At 50.6% G+C, this 19,936-nt stretch overlaps 1 protein-coding gene across 1 annotated transcript in view; it reads left to right on the forward strand.

The window, feature by feature from the left end:
- Positions 1-4,416: 4,416 nt before the first annotated feature.
- Positions 4,417-19,936, forward strand: part of LOC106721824 (alpha-2-macroglobulin-like) — a 44,331-nt gene continuing 28,811 nt past the window's right edge. Inside the window, 10 exon segments of the mRNA XM_025214384.1 lie at positions 4,417-4,585; positions 5,069-5,121; positions 5,438-5,458; positions 9,189-9,303; positions 10,744-10,853; positions 11,813-11,977; positions 16,974-17,207; positions 18,143-18,206; positions 19,228-19,373; positions 19,604-19,750. Of these exon segments, the coding sequence (XP_025070169.1) occupies positions 4,417-4,585; positions 5,069-5,121; positions 5,438-5,458; positions 9,189-9,303; positions 10,744-10,853; positions 11,813-11,977; positions 16,974-17,207; positions 18,143-18,206; positions 19,228-19,373; positions 19,604-19,750 (1,224 nt within the window).

The raw sequence follows: 19,936 nt of genomic DNA on the forward strand, positions 1-19,936 counted from the left end.
CCTAGATGTACACACCCCTTTAGACCATTTTAAACTTCCTGGAACACTTCAAAATCACACCAGGAAAATCAAGTGCTATTTTGAGTTGGTCCTTCATGAACCAGTTCAATGTTATGTGTAGACACAGTGCAGTCCCTGCTTAGTGTCTTCTCAGTCCTCCAGGTCCTCCAGTCCTCCAGGTGTCCATTAGTCCATTAACTGTTAACTGTTCCCTGCCTCTGCGCTGCACTCTTGCAGCCAGCCCTGCTCTGCTGGTTCCACTCTGCACACATCTCTATATGCAGCTGCTGGCAATACAAGGTACTTGAGTGCCTTTCTGAGTCAGAGACCATGGGAAGTCCCAAAGCAATCAGCCCTTGGAATGAAGAAACGAGCCTCCAACTTCCCACCTCCACCCACATACACACATGCACACACACACCTGGTGTCTGGGTACACACCTGTCTGGGTACCACCACACAGAGTTTGGTCACATACTAGCAAGCACAGGCATGGGCTGTGCAGGTGAGGCATGCAGGAAAACAGGCATGGGCTGTGGGTTGGGTGGAGAGCAGCAGTGGCAGCCCAGGGGCAGGAGGCAAGAAACACCTGGCAACCTTTCCAACTCCTCCCCACCCAACTGAGTCTGGGTTCCCACTTCCCAGGGCAGAGGCTGGAAAAGGCAGGGAGTTCTTGGTACCCAGCCCCCTGGGAGCTGCAAGCACGGAGTCATGCAACCCCCTAGCACTGGCAACCCATCCACTCCAACCCCCTGCCCCAATCCAGGTGTTCCTCCCTCTCCATGTGAATGCTGGGGAAACTCTGGGCACAGACCCCTGGAATAGGGTGACCACCCATCCCTAATTGAGTAGGGCAGTCCCAAAATATAAACATCAAGCCCTGGTCCTGGGCTGAATGACTCTGGGACAGCATTTGTCCCAGATTCCCCTTGACACACTCAACTATGGTCTTAGTATCATGTGCGGGGATCCGGATTTTCCTTTTGCTGTGGATCAGCATGGATTTTCTCCTTTGAAGGAGAAAAGAACAGGAAACCATGGGTTGCCCCTTGCAGGTTGGCAAAGTTCCAGCCTGCAAGTGGTTGCTTGGGGCTGGGGGGAGCAGATGCAGGGGGCATCACATGCATGTGTTCATGCACACACATGCACGTGGCCAGCAATACACCCAGGCAGCAGTGGAGAGCAGCTCCCCAGCTGCCTATAGATAAGTGTGCGGGGGCAGGGGGGGAGAGGGGGGGGAGAAGAAACATGGGGAAGGTAGATTGTGGTCCCTCCTCATGGTAAGAGATGGAGTGGGACAGGACTGGAGGCTGGGGCTGGGGGCCCTGCCCAGGCAGGGCAGTGCATGGGGCCCAGAGCCTGGGTGGGAATGCACAGCTGCAGGGCCCTTTGGATGGAGCCAGGATCATCCTAGCCAGGGAACAGCATGGGGGTAGGCTCCACATTGCTGCATGCACTCCTGGAGAGGGTGGCATGGGGGGCACATGCCCCCCCCATATATGTGCACGTGGTGGGGACAGATACAGGCTGCCTGCTGTGGCACTCAGAGCTCCTTGCCCTGCTGCCCTCCTGCAAGGGCCTCCATGGCCCAGCTGGCAGGACCTGGCATGGAAAGGCACAGTGGGGTGGGGAGGCTTGGTGCTGCCACTGCTGTTGGGAGCCCCACACCAGCCACCACTCTGTGCCGTGTCTGTGCAGATGGGGTAAAACTGAGCTTCTCCACCATGTCCTGCCTGATGGGCCACAGAGGTCCTGGGGGGAGGGTAACAGGGTGAGGAGCCCCAGCCCTGAAGCCCCCCACAGGCTCTACTCAGCTCTGCTTCAGTTGTACCACCCATGTGGGGGGTGGAGGGGAGGAGGGGGAGTGCATATGTTCCGCCTTTGCTTTTTGGTGGTTACCTTACCCTGGAAGTCATGATGGTCTTGGTACTTAACAGCCCCTGGTGGCATTCTTACAATTGTACAATCCCTAAAAGGTGAGAGTAGGTGCATCTACACATGAAATTAGGGTGAAGAAATAAATTCCAGTGAAGTTAATGCTGGAGCTATTTCTCCTGGGAGCAACATTTACACATATGCCCAGGACCACAGCATGTTGAGTAAGGGTAGAGCAGCCCTGGGCTGACAGGGGGTCGGGGGGGGCAGTCCTGGGCTCCAGGTGGAAGCTTCAGGCAGTAGAGGGCTTGGCTGAGGCACGAGGGTGCTACAGTGTGGGGCTAGCTGCCAGGCAGCCCTTGCACTGTAACAGCCTTGTGCATCAGCCAGCCCCAGTCACCATCTACATGTGTGTTGTAGTGGTGTAAATTACTCCCCAACAGTACTATCCTACGATTAAGTTAATTAATTTACTGTGCCCTAATGTAGAATGTAGATGGTGATTCTTACTGAGGAGCCAATTAGTCAACTCTGCAGTAAAATGCACATGTAGATAAACCCAGGTCTACTTAGAGCCCTTAGTAGTATACTGGGGGATGCTTCTGTCCAGGGACAATTGTCAACCACTTCCCAATCAATGACATTCTTGGAATGGTTCAAGGATTGGGTCTGTCCATACTTGAAGGCTGGCCCTACTGCAGCAGGGAGACAGGAGAACAGTCCACAGAGAAGCCCAGGTACTAGATGAGGTACTGACTACAGCAAAATAGCAGTGGCAGAGGCTTCAGTTGCACCCAGCTACCTGGGACATAGGGGCATCTATACATGTGCTCTGGAGAGCACTTTAATTAGAGCAGCTCTTGATTAATCAAGTCTGCTCTGACGAGTGCTAATTAGCACACATATCAGAGCAGAGGTATATCATGTGTATAGGGCCCTTGGTTTTAACCTGGGGATGGCAGTGTTGCTGCAGCTTCCCTGCTGTGTTTTACTGAGCTGTCCAGATGAAAACTGGCTGGACTAGGTCTGCATGAGCTACAATCACACTTTCCAACACTGCGTAAGCACAAGTGTTTATATGTGACTATGGCCAGGGAACACACTTACACTGGGGTAACCTTAATTGATTTTGTGCATTGATGGAACTGACACTGGTGCCCAGAGCAGATGGACAGCCAGCTATTCTGGGGTCACTGCTGTAGTAGGTGCCATTGCAGCACTTGGTTACTAGGTGGCAGAAGAATCAATCAGAAATCTATCCAAGGATAGAACATGATGTGACTTGATGAATGCCTTGTATTCAAAAGCTTGTTTAACTCTATCTCAATGATGCAGTTGGTCCAATGAAAGATATCACCATAAGAAAACCTTGACTCACACAGGAGTAGGAGCAGATATGTGGGGTACAATAGAAACCAGATCCTTTGCATGGTCTGCCCTCCCTGCAGAGCTGGGGGTACATGTAGTCACAGCAAACAGCTGTGTGAGACCATGGAAGTGTTCTGGCTCTTTGCTTGCTGCAGTTTTTCTGTCAAAGAGCATGGATTCTCTGATCAGCTGTGTGGGACTCGCTGAGAAGCTCCAACTGAACATACAAGCAGCACCCTTTGAAGCGTAAGCCACGGTAAGGTCTATAGACAAAACCCCATTAAACAAAGTCCTCATCACCATGTAGGTCCTGGGATAAAAAAAGGGAGGATCCCTTTGGTTCTGGAGGGTCTGGAAAACAACAAACATGCAATTCAATGCTGCCACATGCAGAGTAATTTTTCTGGATTAGACTAGCATTTACCTGTCTGTACTGATCTTCATTTGCAAACCCTCTAACTGTTTCATATTCTCCTGGTATAGAGAAGCTGGGACTATGCAGGCAACTCTGGTTTCAGCACTATCCTCATCCTTCCAATGCCACCACTTACCAAGAAGCCTGCTGCTTGTTTTTCACTCTTCCAAATGTTTCTCTGGGGATCAGGTTGGGTTTGAGCTACAAAATTTGCATCCAGACCTTGAATCTGAAGAGTAGAGGTAGGTCTGGCACCAGCTAGTGTCAGAAATGATACCTTTCTGATATACTTGCATTCCTTTTTTTCTCTTTTCTTTTTCTTGGGCCCTTTCTCCAGGTGCCAGCCTTCATCCCCAGGAAAACAGAGTCCTATTATAGCTATGTAAGTCTCACATCTCACAGCTCCCTTTCCTCCCACAACCTAGAGACCTCTGTTCCAGCCTCACTAAGGAGGGAGAAAGAGATGTAAAGGAGAATGGGGGGAGAGAAGATAGAGAAAGAGGAGCAGAAGGAAGGAGAAGGAAAGCAAAGGTGTGCAGACATAGGGACACAGGGTAAGGGACATGTGGGACCTGAAAAGGGGTTTGGAAAGGAGAGGAAGAAATGGATGAGGGGAAGAAGGGGAAGATGAAAGGGCAAGTGAGATTTTCTTTATCTATCATCTCTGGAGATTGTAGGAGGGAAAGGGACAGAAAAGACCACCCCCATCCCCCACAAAAAAAAGTGGCCTAGATGCCTAAGTCACCCTACTGAGATGGCATGTTTCCTTGCATCTGGAAGGCAGAGGAGGAAGTGGCCTTTGTACACGTCCTGATCCACAGTGGGGACACAGTGAGTTTTGAGAGCCGCAAGAAGGTGCTGGTGAGGGACCAGAAAGAGATGCTCCTCATACAAACAGACAAGCCCTTCTACAAACCTGGGGAGACAGGTATGAGCAATGGGACAGGCAGGACCAAGAAGAGGGGATGTGGTAGCTGTCTTCCTCTGGGGATGGTTCCTGTGAAATGCTAGCCTACCCCACCTCACAGGTGAAAGTCAGATCTATTAGTCACCAGGTGCAGAAGGGAGCATATGGGTGGAGAGCGGTTTATTTTCTGAACCAGTGGTGACCCTATCATCCCCACATGCTGCTCAAGGGGGACTACCTTTTGAATAAGACCTGAAACCAAGGCCAGGACTCCCTGCTCCTTGGGTCTCTGAAAAATCCCTTTCAAATTTGAAAAGAATATTCCTCATTTGACAGCAGAGCCCCTTTTTGCTGGGCTGTGTACACACATGAACACCCACCAACTCATCCTCAGGCCATAAGCAGGGGCACAAGGGGATGCCGGAGCATGGGAAGGGAGCTGTATACTCCTCCTAGAGCCCGTCCCAGCTGGAGTGACTCATTGCATATTCTTGTTCCCTGCAGTGAAATTTCGCATTGTGAGCCTTGATGAGGAGTTTAAGGCCATCGACGAAGTGGTGAGTGTCTTTTCACTTTTCCATGAGGCAGGGGCCAGTAGCATACTACCCCCAGGCAGAGTATGTGGGGCAATCATCATGCTCCTCCCTGCAGTAAGCAAGGTCAGGGAGGATACAGTGAGGTCTCTGTAAGGAACACATCCACGGTTGTCACCTCTCCAGCTCTTGCAGTCCCTCTGAGATAGAAGTGTGGCTGCTGTAGAAACCTGGGTGTTTAGTTGGGGAGTGTTGAGACCTGAGCTCAGAGGCAGGACCTGCTGAAGTGGAAGCTGAGACCTGTATAATGGTGATCTCATTTCTCTCTTGTGTTTCACAGTACCCGCTTGTGCAGCTGCTGGTGCGTGACCTCTTGGACCTGTCTTCTCTGCTCCACATTGTCACTGACACTGCTGGAGTGCACCTCATCTCCTGGCTATAGCCTGCCCCGCTTCCCTTCCCCTGAACTGTTACCAGCAATTAATGGTTCTGGGGGAGGGGGAGGCAGGCAGGGGGTGACAGGTAGCTGCTAAAAAAGCAAGAGATGGGAGACTCAGGTTGGGCTGGGGGCCCTCAGGCACAGAGCAAGGATGTGACTCTTGGCATGGTGCTCCATGCTCGCTTTGAGCATGTGTATGGGGCTGAGCCCCTGTTCATGCATAAACACATGTGACCATGACTGTCCATTCCTGTATAGGATCCCAATAAAAATCGTATCAGCCAGTGGCTAGATGTGAAGCCAAGGCAAGGGATTATGGATTTGTCCTTCCCATTGGCCTCTGAAGTAGCTCCGGGGACATATGCCATCAGACTGGATGAAGAGGAAATTACAGATGACACGACACGCTAGGACTATTCACGGTGGAGGAATATGGTGAGTACTAGATGGAGGGGAGGGGGACAGGGGAGACTGCATTAGGGTGTGTAGGGTTGTTCATTAGATTTTGCCATTTGAGAATTACTGTCCCTGCCTCCCCGCAACCCCACCTCCATCCTGAGGTCTTGGTCCCCACTGTGCTCCATCTCAAGCCCCCTCTCACTGGCCCATACTACACTCTCCTAGGGCACCCTCACCTTGCTTTGGAGGAAGAAAGGAAAACGTAGCCCCATTATTCTGTCATCTTTGAGCTTCAGCTACACGCAAGTCCCTGTGCCCAGACCCCTGCCGCAGGTCCTGCCCCTGTGCCCCTGTGCTCCAGGCTCTCCCCAGCCCTCCTGGGGAATCAAGCCTTGAATTCATTCAGTCATAGGGTCCCTCTTCACATCAGTAATGCTTCTTGCATCTGAAGGAACCCTGCTTGGTTGTACTGAGGTAGAAATGAGCCCAGGTTTATGCAGGCCTGGGTCCCCTGGCCTCTCTCTCCATACACACTGCTCTCTCAATGCTGCCCTTGCCCTACGGTAAATGGGATTGAGTTTAGGATGTGTCCACATTGGACATGGTAAGGAGCAACATGGTGAGGCACAGCACCTCTGCCCTATGGGTGCTATCCCCTGAAATGGTTCTGGGGAAGGGGAGGCAAGCAGCAGCTGACAGGTAGATGTCAAAAAAGAAAGAGATGGGAGACGCAGAATGGGCTGGGGACCCTCAGGCACAGAGTGAGGATGTGACTCTTGTCATGGTGCTCCATGCTTGCTCTGAGTATGGGGCATGAGCATGGTGCTGGACATGAGCCCTCAGGACATTTGAGCCAGCCCCAGAGCTTATTCGTATATGCCAGCCTTGCTCTGAGGAAGCTACATTATATCCACATCTGGAGTATGTGTGGGGCACTTTAGAGAAGTGCCCCAAGGCAGCCCACAGCTGGCTTAGATATACCATTAGTCTCCCAGCCCATCCATCCAGTGCCATACTAGGGTCTCAGAAGCTGTGTCAGGGAAAAAAGGTGAGTTCACTTCTTGGGACTCTTCCCTGAACCCATCCTCCTACCTCCGTTTATAGAGCTGCCAAAATTTGAGCTGGTATATGAGGTCCCAGACCTGATTAACACTGCAGTTAAGGAGTTCCAGGTCAAAGCCTGTGGCAGGTGAGTGAAACTGCCTTGTCTCACAAGCCGCAGTCCCACCCTGGACATTGGCTTCCTTCCACCACCCCTCTGGCAGCAGAGTAATGACCACTTTTCTTCCATTGCTTCTCTGCTCCCTGTGGCTTGGGGACCCTACTACAGCAGGAAGCAGACTCCTCCCAATGCCACCAGGATGGGCATAGACCTCAGTTGCCCCTTTCCTACAGAACCTATGCCTACGCAGAGCAGGTGGAATGGGCAGTGCGGTGACTCTGAAGGCCAAACACCCAGCAGAGATCTGAAGGGAACCATTCCTGTCCCTGTTCCTTGTTTAAAGAGTGTGCTGAGACCAAGGGTGCTGAGACTGGTTTCACCTTCTCCCTGAGCACAGGCGCCTGTTCCCTTCACTCTCTTCTGTTGCTGAGATGTCTGGTCCCCCCTGGGGGTGTCTTCTCCCACTTTAACCCAGGTACACCTATGGCAAGCCTGTCCAGGGGGAATTAGAGGTCAATCTGACTCGTGTTATAGATCCTTTTGCAGAAACGGAAAACACAACACTCTCTCCCATCAGGAATTTAAGAGACAGGTGAGCAGATGGGGATGGGGAGGGAAGGGGGTGAGTCATTGGCTGAAATAAACCATCCATCCAAGTGTTCTGCCTCTGCCCCTTCTAACATGCCCTTCTTCAACTGTCATGGCATCCTGCTTCCTGTCTCCTGCCACAGCGGGTCAGACCAGGCATCCAATCTGCTCATGACCCTGCTGCTGGAATTACCTTGGTAACACATTGGCCTGGGGACACCCAGCTCCCAGATAAGAAGTCCAGGTGCTTTGGGGAAAAGTGGAGGGCCTCCCCACTCTCTGACCCACAGTGACAAAGGTGGCCCTTTAGCACAGTCTGTAAAGATGCCCATTGCTGGGTGCTTCAAGGAGGAACACAAATTATCCATGTGCACCAATCTTCTCCCAGACACCCCAAATCCAGTTCTACAAGCCACAAGAGGGCTGTCCTTAGTATGGCAGCTACATACTCAAAGCTGAGACTTGGAAATCCAGCTGGGTCTCTGCATCTTGTGCAATACAAGTGGCAGTAATAAGGCACCAGTCAGGACTCAGGAATCATTTTGGCCCCAAAGCACAAGGCAGACTAGAGGCTTGTGCCCTTTCACAGAACTGTACAGGTTCTGCAGGACTCATGGGAGTAAAACTCTGTGCATTGGATGTGGACCAAAACATTAGCACTCTTTGACTACCTTCTTCACATCTGCAGGACACAACATAGCCCTAGAGAGGCACGAGGGACCTATGGACTGAGGGTTACACACTTTGTTATTTAGGTAGATGGAGCTATGAGCCTAGTCAGGCCCCTTATCCTCACTTTCACCAGGCTCCTGAAGCTTTGACCCTCACCCCAACTCTGGGCAAGTCTCTGGACCCCAAGATGGGCCTGGGGGCAGTGGGTAGAGCTGGAGGAGATACCCATCAGGTTGGGAAATGGTATCAAAACATACATCCTAACTTCACTCCTAACATTTGCCCCTATGTCCAGGGTGTTTTCCATAGAAGTTAGGCTTTCCTGGTTCTTCTGCTGTCCTCAGAAGGAACACTAGCATTCTGTCAATGAGGCCTAGAACAATACCTGACTCTTTGGAGCTTATCAGCTACACTTCTCAGACATTATCTCATTACATGGAGAAACACTATTGGACTGATTGGAAGTCTTCACTTTATCTGGCCGACTACTGACAGCAAGGAGGATGCACTGCCACCTCAAGTGGCAGGATACTGTGTCTCACACCTGCAGCAGTTGGGTTTAGTCCCATCTCCCTCCATGAGTGGATGCGATGTACCTAATCACTGCACTGTTTATCTGCTCTGTGTGGGGATGCTGCCAGTCAAGTCAATATGACTCTAAGGTTTCCCTTCACTAAGAAAGATGTCCACCATGGGTTTGATAAGATGTACAGCATCTAAAGACTTAGGAGCTGGATGGAAGGATGTTGAACATTGGGCAACATCTGCAGATTGCTGCCCTACTCAATCTGTGCTCTTTTTCTTTTCTTCGGTCCACCTCAACATCTACAGACAGACAAGAGTGGTTGTTCCACTTTTACAGTGGATACAGTGGATCTAGCACTGGCCAACCCTGGCTACCAGAAATTGTTGGCAATTTCATTCAAGCTGCAAGAAGAAGCAACAGGTACCAGTGGGGAGGGAAACACTGTCTCCTCGCATCTGCTGGCTTCTGCTGCTCTCCTCCTGGGAAACCCCTGACTGATCGCTTTCTTGTTTGGTGGTCCCATCCCCCTTCATTCCCCCAACCAGTGCAGGTAACTTTTTAAACTTCAGATCTTTAAAGTCAAGGAATTTCACTGAGATTTAGTTTTAGTGTCTTTCAGGTATCCGCACTTTCTACCAGACCCCTGGGCTACACCACTTCCTCCCACTTGTCTCCAATTGCCAGAGTTCATATTTTCCGCCAAGATTCTCTAGTACTGGAGTGCCCAACCAGCCACTACTGTCAGCTGCACAAACAGCATCTCTCCGTCACTCAGTGCACCTTAGCCTGCCATGGAATATATAGCAACCCATCCTTGCTGCCCCCAGTCAGCCACTGAGCCTTGTCCACAGCATTACATACCTACAGCAATGTCCACAGCATTGGACTCTAGGTATATCTACACTGGCCTTGCACTGCTCTCAAGGCTGCCTCTTAAAAATAAGCCTTAACCAACTGCACTCTCTAAACCCAGTAATGGGGCCATGAGGCTGTTCCAGGGCTTCCCCCACCCTGCATTGCTCTAGAGCTCACCATCCATTGGGATTTCCAGAAATCCCTACCCTAAGCACTACCCCACTTCCTCTGCTTGCTGGTGTTTTTGATTCCCACATTACTTCCTATTTGGCTCTCCAAGATGCTGCCACTAAAATGATATCTCTCACCCTGTTGATCTGACCAATGTATTGAGTTCTGATCCCAGCTCCAACACCTCCCCCCTTGCTCTCTGCACTGGATTCTAGCTTCTCCCTCTTTCCTACAGGGCCGGTATAGCTCTATCCCAGCCTGCAACTCAGAAAGCATCTCTTATTGCATCCCTTTTGCACTGCCCCAACCATGCTCTGTGTCTTTTGCATTTGTCACCATGCATTTCTCTGCACTGCCCTGTGTTTAGGGAATGTTGTTTCATACCCAGTCTGGGAGGAACCCACACAGCCCCTGCTTAGATGTCCCCTAAAGAACTTTCTTGTGGTGTGTGAGACCTGTAAACACAAGCCTTTATAGGCCCCTGTAAATACAAGCCTTCACTGGGAGGGAACAAATGGGTGAGTCGACAGAGCTGAATGTATTCACTATCCAAACACCTTTCCCTGGCTCTCCAACTGCACAGTGACAGACTGGAATAGACTGGCTCAGTGGTCATGACCACAACTGCCTGCTCCATTCCTGGCAGGCAGGAGAGATGCTCCTCTGGACCTAGTGGTAGGTGTTGCCATGGAAGGCATTGGGTTTGTCACCTACTCCTGAGTCTTAGTACCAGACAGATGCATTTGCCGTTTGGACTGTCAGCTCCTTAAACCAAATGGTTACCTTGACTTTGTGTCTGCTACAGTGTTTAACAAATACCTCATCTCTGCTCAGGAGCCACAATCTGGGAAAATGCCAACACCCGCATCACTTCGGAGGAAGTACTTATGGAATTTGTTGATTTCAATCCATTCTACAAACCTGGATTCCCATATACAGGCAAGGTAATGTCCACTGCCCTCTCTGTCCCAGGGGAGCCTCCCCTCTTTATAGCTTGGAAGCAAGCATAGAGGAAGGGAGAGATTAATGCTGGGAATAAACTATAGGCCCAGTTCTCAGCTGCCCTAAAATGGTGGGCTCTTATTAAAGTCAATGGAGCTATGCTGATTTACACCAGCTGAAAATCAGGCTGTGTGTGTCCAGCCTCCTCAGAGATTACTGAGGCTGAAGACTTCAGCAGATGAGTCCTGTGGCCAGACCTGGTTTCTGGAGGCCTTGTGGGTGCTTCTCTCTGCATTCACAGACAGCAATGTCATCTTCAGCTCCTAAACTCTTCACTCCTGCAAGCATGCAGGAGAGGGCATTCTCTTTGTAATCCCTTCTGCATGTTAAAGCAGGTCTGATATACGTGACTGCACAGTCATTATGATAGTCCCCGCAGGGAGCCCCGCTTCTGATGCTAGCACCCCAACAGGGAGCTGGAGAGCACCATGCTGCCAGGAGTGGAGAGAATGAGTGTTGAGAAGGTGATCTCCCCTCTAGAGCTACACTGTTCCAAGAGCCCTAGTGCGGTCTAGAAGGAGCTGGGCTGCCTGAGTTTTAGACAAGATGTGAAATTACAGCCTTGGCCTTTAAAGCACCTGTACCACTGCTCAAGGGCACAGATGTGTTCATTGCAGTATCCAGGGGAATTACCTTTCTCCTCCCTAAGATTCCCTGAGTCATAGCTGGATGAATTTTTTTTAAGATCATTGTGTATTGCTGCTCTTAAATAGCTGCTGATATTTTTCAATACTGGTCATTAGGATCTCTGTATCCTGTCTGTCACTTATAAAGCACTTCAGAGTGCCTGGCCAGAAAGGTTTTACAACTGCGTTCAGCATAAGAAGCCATCCGATTTCCAAACTGCAATGCACAGTGAGTAGGAGAAAAGGAGACAATCATTTCACTTTCTTCTCTACAGATGCATTGTAGCATCGATGAATCTCCCCTCCAGAACAAAACTGTTTACCTGACTGTGGACGTCAATGATGTGGAGACCCTTTGGTCATATGTCACAGATGAGAACGGTGATGCCTATTTCATGCTAAACACAACCCACTGGAATGACACTCTGGTTTCTCTGAGGGTGAGTCCTGTGGTTAGACAGAAGTGGAATCAATGTCAGAATCAGTAAAGACATGAAGGGACAGAATAGAGAACAGGAGGCTCTGGGGTTTTGGAACTGAACTTTTGACTTCTCATGCTAAGTGCTACTCCCTTGGCCTGTGTTGACCAGGAAGAGTTGCAACTTTAGCTCAGCCACTCACCAAAAGTCTCAAAAGTGGAAGCACTTCCTTGCATGAGAGGAAACTCTTTGTTTTCCATCTCCTGCACAGCTTCCTGTTTGCCTTCTCTTACTATAACCCTGCCTCTGGATGCTTTCCCTATATTTCTTAGAATACACCTTAACACTTACCTACCTTTAGCTGGTATGGTACCAGCATTCCAGAGGTATAATGCCCCCAAACCTGTTTCCTTTGCTCCTCTACTAGCCACAACCTGAAAGAGAGATTAGAACCAGCACTTCAGAGCAGGAGGACTCCATAGCTTTATCCCTGATTCCCTGACCCATCTTGCTCCCCAGCTCTGTGGCTGAACTGGAACCAATGCCTTACAGGCAAAACCGCACAGACTGTTCCCAGTAGCAGCATTCTAGACATAGTTTCATAGTTGGTAGGGTCGGAAGGGACCGGAGCAGATCATCTAATCCGACCCCTTGCCATGGGCAGGAAAGAATACTGGGGTCAAATGACCCCAGCTAGGTGGCTGTCTAGCCTCTTTTTGAAGACCCCCAGGGTAGGGGTGAGCACCACTTCCCTTGGAAGTTGGTTCCAGCTCCTAGCCACCCTGACAGTGAAGTAGTGCCTCCTCATATCTAGCCTGAATCTACTCTCAGTCAACTTATGGCCATTGTTCCTTGTTACCCCTGGTTGTGCTCAGGGGAACAGGGACTCTCCCATTGCCTGCTGGTTCCCCTTGGCAAGTTTATAGGCAGTCACCAGTTCCCCTCTCAGCCTTCTTTTGTGGAGACTGAACAGTTTCAGGTCCCTTAGCCTCTCCTCGTAGGGCCTGCCCTGCTGCCCCCTAATCATGTGAGTGGCCCTCCGCAGGACCCTCAATGCGGTCCATGTCCCTCCTGAAGTGCGACGCTCAGAACTGGATGCAGTACTCCAACTGTGGCCTGACCAATGTTGCATAGAGGGGGAGGTTCACCTCCTTGGACCTGCTCGTGATGCATCTGTGGATGCATGACAAGGTGCGATTAGCCTTTCTGACTGCGTCCCCACATTGGCGGCCCATATTCATCTTGGAATCAATAATGACTCCAAGATCCTTTTCTGCCTCTGTGCTGATGAGAAGGGAGTTCCCCAGACTGTAGGTATGCTGCTGGTTCTTCTTCCCCAGGTGCAACACCTTGCACTTGCCCATGTTGAAACCCATCCTATTCTCATCCGCCCACCTCTGTAACCTGTCAAAATCTAGTTGTAGCCTGTCCCTCTCTTTTAGTGTGCTCACTTCTCCACACATCTTATTGTCATCTGTGAACTTGAACAAGGTGCTTTTCACCTCCTCGTCCAAATCGCCGATGAAGATATTGAACAGTGCGGGCCCAAGGACCGAGCTCTGGGGAACCCCACTGCCCACATCCCTCCAAGTCGAAAATGACCCATCTACCACCACTCTCTGGGTGTGGCCCTCCAGCTAATTTGCAACCCATCTGACTGTGTAGGTGTTGACACCACAGTCACCTAATTTTTTAATGAGGATCGGGTAAGAGACAGTGTTGAAAACCTTCCTAAATTCCAGGAAGACTATGTCCACCGCGACACCTGCTTTTGTGACCTGGTCATAGAAGGCCACCAGGTTGGTCTGACAGGACCTGCCTCTAATGAACCCATGTTGGTTGCCCCTAAGCATAATCTCCCCTGCTGGTCCCTTGCAGATGTGCACCTGGATAATTTTTTCAAAGTGCTTCCCCAGGACCGAGGTAAGACTAACAGGCCTATAGTTTCCTGGATCCTCTTTCCTCCCTTTTTTGAAAATGGGGACCACATTGGCCCTTTTCCAGTCATCAGGCACCTCGCCAGAGCACAACGAGTGCTCATAAAGCTGTGCCAGGGGTCCCGCAATGACCTCTGCCAATTCCCTAAGCACTCTGGGGTCGAGATTGTTAGGACCTGCTGATTTGAACATGTCTAGTCCCACCAGAAGTTCCCTGATGAGGTCCTCACTGATCCTGGGCCTGGCTGCACCTCCCCTGGGTCCGTCTGGATTCCCAGTGTGGGGGATACCCTGGTCCCCGCTCAGAAAAATGGAAGCAAAGAATCTGTTAAAGAGGATAGCTTTGTTATCGGGTGCTACCACCAGATTACCAAGCATGTCCTGCAGAGGCCCCACATTATTTGGTACCTTCTTTTTACCCCTATGTATTTAAAAAAGGACTTCTTGTTATCTTTGATCTGGGTCACTAGTCCCAGTTCCATCTCTGCCTTAGCCTTCCTAGCAGCCACCCTACAATCTTGAGCCAAGGAGGTATAATCCTCCCTGGTGATGGCCCCTCCCTTCCATTGGGTGTACACCTCCTTTTTGGCTTTGAGACGTTCCTGGATGCTTTTGGTGAGCCATGGAGGCTTTTAAGTGCTATTGCCCCCTTTTATCCTCATGGGGATTGTCACCCTTTGGGCTTGGAGGATCGTCTCCTTAAGGAATGACCACTCCTCTTAGACTCCCAACTCCCCTCCCCTCCGGGACCTCAGTGCCTCCCCGACTAGTCTCCTTACCTCATTGAAATCAGCCCTCCTGAAGTCCAGGGCTGCTGCCTTGCTGCACGCCTTTGACACCCTGAGGTGGATGGCAAATTCCAGTAGGCAATGATCGCTGTTGCGCAGGTGGTCGAGCACCTGCAGTCTCCTCACCAGGTCATCGCCTGTGGCCAGGACCCGGTCCAACAAGGCATTTCCCCTGGTGGGACTGTGCACCTCCTGGGTTAGGTGGAGGTCCTGTAACTCGGCTAGGAACCTATGTGAGTGGTCAGACCCGGCTGACTGCTCCTCCCAGCAGATGTCCGGATAGTTTAGATCATCCATGATGACCACGTCCCTTGACTTGACTGTCTCCACAAGCTGACCTGAGAATTCCTGGTCCAGCTCTTCTCCCTGGTTGGGGGGCCTGTAGCAGACCCCCACTGTTAGGTCCCTTTCCCCCCAACTCCCTTGCATTCTGACCCAGAGCACTTCAGTCTGTCCTTCCTCTGACCCAGTGCTGTTTGTTGAGGATGTGTATTGCTCTTTGATGTAGAGCGCCACACCGCCACTTTTCTCCCTGTTCTATCCCTCCTGTACAGCCTATAGCCCTTGATGTTTACCACCCAGTTGTGCGTTGGATCCCAACAAATTTCAGTGAGCCCCACCATGTTTGGGTTTGTGTTAGCTAGCAGGAGGGCAAGTTCCTCCTGCTTGTTCCCCATACTGCGAGCATTAGTGTAGAGGCATTTAAGGCTTCCTGAGGGTGTGTGCGCCTCCCCACCAATCTCTGGACTGTCCGGGCCCCTGTCTCTTACCTGGGTATTTCTTGTGCTCGTCGCCTGACTTGGCTGGGCTGTCCTTGTGGGTGTCTCTTGGTTTGGTGTTCTGTTGCTCCCTTTGTCCTCATCCTCCCCCTCCCCCTACATGCCTAGTTTAAAGCTCACCGGAGGAGATCAGCCAGCCTGGAAGAGAATACACGCTTATCTTTGGGGGAGAGGTGAAGCCCATCCCCGCCACAGGGAGTACCATGTGCTCTGCAGCAGGCTGCCATCATCCATAGCTAGGTCTAGTTCCTACAATGTGTTGGGGCAGAAGTCTGTCACTATCATGGCATTTGCAGAGATATATATTTTTAAAACAGAAGTTTTTCTGGGTGTGAAATATAAGGGTAAAACATACAGCTCGAGCAGTCACCTGTATTCTGCACTAAAGTATTTGTTTCAGCTCATGTTACACTGCTCTGAAATGCCCAATTTAAATGGGTTGCAAATTTTGGCACCAATATCATCTAACTGCTTCTCAGAGGTTTGGATTTTGGACAGGGGAGAGAGGAAATTAGGGGGTTGGGCATCTGAGAAGGCAGAGAGGAGGAGAGGGAGATAGGTGGACAGGGCATAGAGGTCATTGGGGTTATGGGAAAAGGACATTAAAAGAGCATTTCTGCTAAAAATGTCAGCAGTGAGAGGGTTAACAAAAATTGCCAATTGTTTTTCTGTTCTAGCCTCAACACACAGTTGAAAAGCAGGGGCTGTCTCCATTTCCTGGAGGCCTATTGCTTATAGATTTCATAGACATTAGGGCTGGAAGGGACCTCGGAAGATCATCAGGGTGGTGGACTTCACTTTACTGATTGCATTTAGTTCATGTATTTAAAGGTTTTTTGGCAAGTATGAGCATTAAAGACACAATTGAAAGCAAAGAGGAAGCTTGTGGTTCTGTACCCAGGGTAGATTCAGCTGCAAGTTCTGAAGATGGGCATTGCAAGGGGCCTGCCCACATGCTACAGGGACAATGTGTCTATCATGCACCACTGTTAGGGACCAGGATGTAGGTGGGTGGCCTAATGGTTAAGCCACTGAAGGAAGGCAGGGGCAGAAGAGCCAAAATGCCAGTTCCAGAGGGAAAGCCAGAGGCAGAGTCCACAACACAGTCCAGGCTCACGGTCCAGGAATCAGATTTTGAGTTACTGGGTCCAAGAGACAATCCACAGATCAAAGTCCAAGAATAGAACCAAGCGCTGTCAGGAACCAGAAAAGCCAGAGAGCTCAGGGACCAGGAGGCTTACCACAGCACACAGCGATCAAAACTGTCAGCTGGCCTGAAATCTGCTTCCACAGCTGGGGCTAAATGGGTGGGTGGTGCTTCCAGCAGCAAATGAAGAAACTGGCCAGTTAATTAGCTGGAGCAGAGCTTGGCAACCAGAGACTGAAGGCAGGTATGGTCACCTAGGGCTTTAAGTCAGGCTGGGGCTGCTTTATTAGGGTCCCTGATGACTGCATTCATATGGTTGTGTGCTACCTGGCGTTGACCCCCTTGCTGCACATCTGTGTGCTTAAGGGCAGGTATGCCATCAGGAACTTCACCCAGGAGGACAGCTCCAAGGCTGCTATGGGGTTCCACGATGCTTTCAACTGGCTGAGACCCTTCTACTCCGAGAGCAGCAGTTTTCTGGAGATCCATTATGTGAAAGAGGAGCTGCCCTGTGGCCAGGAGCCTGAGTTGCAGGTGGAATACATCCTTGACCAGAGCAAGCTGGGCCCTGGGGCCAATCACGTGGATTTCTATTTCTTTGTGAGTGCCCAGGACAGTCAGGGCATGTGATATTCACATATCACATGTGATATGTGAATATCACATGTGATACCCTGCTATTTAGCGGGTATACCCGAGGCATCACCAGGCAACTCCATGCCCTGGGTAGTGGCAGTGCCTGTGGCAGTGGTGGCTGCAATGCTGCCAGCAGTGTTGATGTGACCAGCTGCCAGCTGTGGCAGTAGCTATTTTTGCCCCCCTCCCTGCCCCCCTCCCTGCCTCAACACATGTACCTCAAAGGTGGTGACCAGAGCTACTGCCCTGTTTTCTCCCCCTCAGTTTTGCTACTGGTACATTTTGCTGTGGATCCTAGAGGCCTACAGTGGAGGGAGGTCAGGCAATACACCAGTTTGCAGGTGCCATTTTGTACCTGTCTTTTGTTGGTGCCTCCCAATTAGCATGTTAGCGTGGCTCTGAAGTGTCTTTTACCATACTCCTATCCCCCCTAGCATTTGATAGCCATCCTAGCTCAATGGGTTAGGAATAACTCAAGCCAGGCTTGGATGACCATTTCTTTTCCATGGTCACCAGCTTGCTGTTTCCCCAAGGGCAGCTCTGGAGGGCAAGACTAATTTTGAGAATGCAGACGGCCTTGCCCTGGCCATCCCAGGGGACCAGTTTCTCAGAGGTGAACTCCACAGTATTTGGAGCAACACTGGCCTGTAGACTGAAAAGGACCTCTCACTTCAGGGCAACCAGTTGTTCTTGGTCACTAGCCAATGTGCCCAAGCCTATCCCAGCTCAGTAACCATGTCCCTGCTCCAGATCTCCTTCTATGCTCCTGCGCTACCAGGGCAGCACGTGACCCTTGCCTCTGTTAGGCATTGCTAGTTCTATGTTTTTTCTCATCTGGCTTCACATCCAAACAACTGTAGCACCCTGGCCTCTGACTGGCTGTTTTCTTTCTGCTCCAGGTCGTATCAAAAGGTAGGATTGTCTTCAATGGACAGAAGCAGGTGCCAGTTGGCCAGGATGAAAGTAAGTAGGAAAACACAAGGTGGATCACACACAAACTTCACAGGAGTCCCTGTTCCAAGTCAAGCTATTGGGCCAGCTCTTTCTGGGATGTAGCCTTCTCCTTTGCCAGGTCTTCACCTTGTTCAATGTCCCATCTCCTATTTTGTTGTCTCCAGATTGGTGTCCTGCCTCACCACTGTGGCCAGTGGCAGACACTTCATAAGGAGGCAGAAAACCCACGTGACTCACCTACTTGTACAATGCCATGCTACAAGGGTGGAATATTTTCTTGCCCCATGAGGTGTTTGATAGCTAGGGAAGCATTTATCACTGTAGATATTCTTGGCCACAGCAGGAACTATTCTCACTAGCAGGGGCCAGGAAGCAACTTTTTTTGCTCATGAATGCAATGGGCCTTTGATAGGCTTTCTGCCTTTCTTTGAAGCACTGAGATGTTGATCACTGCTGAGGCTTAGGGTTTTAACAGGGTTACACTGTGTCTGCTACTTCTTAGAAAACTCAGAGGTTCCTAGAGTGTCTTGCTCCTCTGCTCAAGGCTATACGTATGGCCAAATTTGGTGCCAGGAAGTAATTTTTCCCCTCAGACAACTTGGCCACAGATCTTGGGCATTTTTGTCTTCCATTGAGTATAGGGCCTAATCCTCTATCTTAGATTTTCCTAGAATATATTAACCACATGCTTCCCTGTTCCTGCAGAAGCAGAGCATTGGAGGTGTCCTCATCTCCCTGCTTGTATCTGTGGCATGCCATAGGGTGTTCTTGGTGTTTTGGGTATTGTGCCTCATAATTGTGTGAGGCGGTGGAAGGGGCACTGCCTGGGGGAATAGATCTGTGCTAACAGCAGCCTGCAAACACGGGACTAGATCTGATGGCCCAGGAGGCCACATTCAATTCAATGTCCCTGTGCCCCATTGTGATTCCTGCCATGCCATCTGCTTCAAGGGCATCCAGTGGCAGTGGGTTCCAGAAGTCAATTCCCTGATGTGCAGATTTAATTAAGTCTTTTACCTCCCTTGTGCAGCACTGAAGGGATCCTTCTCCTTGACCCTGCCCATCAGCATTGACTTGGCACCCTCCTCCCACCTTCTTGTTTATGCCATATTTGAAGATGGAGAGGTGACAGCAGACATGGAAACTTTCACAGTTCAGAAGTGCTTCAGAAATAAGGTGAGTATTACCCTACAGGGGTGGGAGGGGGTGAGAATTGTGGCTTGGATTGGATGGCCTGTGCTCTCAGCTCTAAAGTCCATTCATCCTTCTCTTTGTGTTTCCAACAGCTCCACCCACTCTCTCTGTCTCAGCATCCTTCCCTCTGCTCCTGTCACCGGTGCTCCATATCCCTAATTGGCTTGTGCACCTTTCTCCTTTGATAAACCCACATCCTGTTTCCTCTTCAGGTGTCACTGGCATTCTCCCAAGAGGAGGAACTCCCAGGCTCAAAAGTTGGTTTGCACCTGCAGGCCACTCCGGGCTCCCTGTGCTCTGTCCAGGCTGTGGACAAGAGTGTTCTCCTGACGAAAGACAGCCTCCTGACAGCAGATGTTGTAAGTAAGCCTGCCCCAACCCTGCCACCGGGGACCCATGTCCCCTCTGCACTCAGGAGGAAGCACAATGATGGGGAGAGGTCTACTTTGATGTCCTGGAACAGGGTGGTGCTTCTGAGAAGGAGGAAGCTGTGCTCTGCAGTGAGAGAGAGCACTGTTTTCCCTTCTAGAGCACTCAGAGATCCT

The sequence above is a fragment of the Alligator sinensis genome, unplaced genomic scaffold (genome assembly GCF_000455745.1).
Source record: "Alligator sinensis unplaced genomic scaffold, ASM45574v1 scaffold1129_1, whole genome shotgun sequence".
NCBI lineage: Eukaryota > Metazoa > Chordata > Crocodylia > Alligatoridae > Alligator > Alligator sinensis.